Source organism: Carya illinoinensis, chromosome 11 (genome assembly GCF_018687715.1).
Source record: "Carya illinoinensis cultivar Pawnee chromosome 11, C.illinoinensisPawnee_v1, whole genome shotgun sequence".
Classification (NCBI taxonomy): domain Eukaryota; kingdom Viridiplantae; phylum Streptophyta; class Magnoliopsida; order Fagales; family Juglandaceae; genus Carya; species Carya illinoinensis.
The window spans coordinates 33,635,651-33,637,607 of NC_056762.1; the positions used below are offsets into that span (position 1 = coordinate 33,635,651).

The window sequence follows — 1,957 nt, forward strand, 5'->3', positions numbered from 1 at the left end:
TCAGATGATGAAACAATACCTACATGATTAGCAGATGGTTGATTTTGTGGATTAAAGGATGAATTATGAGAAAGAGATTGAGATTGAAGCATGGAGATAAGCTGTTGACACTGCTCCTGAGAAAAATGTATGACTGGACCAGAACTAGGTGTAAGAGCATCAGTGCAAACTTGATTGGCTGAAGGAGGTCCAGATGCTTGTTTGTTCTTGGTGAATTTGAAGCCAGGTGGAAAGCCATGAATCCGATAACATTTCTCAACTGTGTGACCTTGAATCCCACAGTGGCTACAATAAGGCTTATCCTTGCGTGAATTGTACTGTTTTCCAATGAACTTGTGTTGAAATTTAACCGGCTGAGACTGAGTAACCATAGCAACAGGTTCAGATGCAAAATTGGTAGGAAGAGATTGGCTGATCTGACGTTGTCTTTCTTCTTGAAGGACAAGTGAGAAAACTTTGTTGATAGGGGGGAGAGGATCAGATAACAAGATCTGACCTCGAATATGAGCAAAAGAGTCATTAAGACCCATTAGAAATTGTAAAACATATTCTTGATGATGAAACTCCACTACAGTTTTCATAGCACCACAAGAACAGGTCGGTAATGGACGATAATTCTGCATTTCATCTCATAGTGCCTTCAAATGAGTAAAATACGCACTGACGGACAACTGTTCTTGACTCAGACTAAAAATAGCCTTTCGGAGTTGAAAAATACGAGGGCCATTGCTATGAGAAAAACGTTCTTGAAGATCTTTCCATACATCAGCAGCAGATTCAATGAAAATAACACTAGCAGCAATATCTTTGTTTAGAGAATTCAAGATCCACGAAAGGACCATTGTATTACAACGAATCCAAGAATTGAAGAGAGGATTATCCTCAGAAGGTTTCAGCAAAGTACCATTGACAAAACCAAATTTATTTTTAGCAATCAAAGCCATAGTCATTGATCGATTCCATGTATGATAATTTTCATCAGAAAGGGGTTGAGAAACGAGTTGAGCACCTGGAGTATCACCATTGTGTAAAAAGTAGGAACTGGAGGCATCTTGATCTGGAGGAAGAGGCGGAGCGGAAGATCCAGAATTCTCTCCTGATACCATAACAGAAAGTTGAAGTTGGATTTTAGGTTACGGAAGAGAAATACAGCAGAGAGAAAAGTGCTCTGTATATTGAAGTTCTCAAGTTACAAGTAAAGTAAAAGTAGTTTCATGTACATAAAATATCTAACTTATATACTTGGCTAGAGACTGTACACGTGTACATTACATAAATATTAAGAAGAAAAACGAGCTTTTGCGACTAATTTATAGCAACGAAAAGACTATTAACAACCAATTGTATTTTCGTTACTATAAATTAGTTGCAAAAGCCCGTTGCATGAAAGTTCCTGGACTAATGAAACTAATAAAGGTGGGTATATATCATGTAGCCAGCAAAGTTTCTGAATTCAGAGTCCACATATATATAATTCGTACGTAATTTCAATATAAACTTCTCAAAATTAATTGAATATGCATGAATACAAATTAATGCAGTACTAAATATATATATCTGCGCAAAATTTATGCACTTTGTCATAATCGTTGACGTTGGTATATAAAGTTAGAATGATTTGGAAAGGTACGTAAAACATCAGCAATATTTTGTGCAAATTGCAAGACCATATTCATGAATTCAAAGCTGAAGAATGCAACGTCGTCTAGCACTCCATATATATGATGCATGTTCATCATGAGTACTAGCTAGCTTCTCAAACAAGAAAGAATCTGAAAAGCTATAACAAGTACATATTCATTGTTTTTATGTCACCAAAGCAGTACACAGTCTAGATTCTGTGTGTTTGTGGTCGTGCTTTAATTTATAGTTTTAATATATAATATATAATATATATAATATGCACCATTGGAATATAGCTACTAGCTTAGCTTTGACTACAATTTACATATATAAT

General features: G+C 35.6%; 1 protein-coding gene across 1 annotated transcript; it reads right to left on the bottom strand.

Annotated features, from left to right (window-relative positions):
* Positions 1 to 629: 629 nt before the first annotated feature.
* LOC122282409 lies at positions 630 to 1,106 on the bottom strand. Its single transcript, XM_043094361.1, has one exon. The coding sequence runs from the start codon at positions 1,104 to 1,106 to the stop codon at positions 630 to 632; it is 477 nt and encodes a 158-aa protein (XP_042950295.1).
* Positions 1,107 to 1,957: the final 851 nt, after the last annotated feature.

Excerpts from the sequence above, each read along its gene's own strand:
- LOC122282409 (XM_043094361.1), bottom strand. The coding sequence starts at position 1,106 with ATGGTATCAGGAGAGAATTCTGGATCTTCCGCTCCGCCTCTTCCTCCA.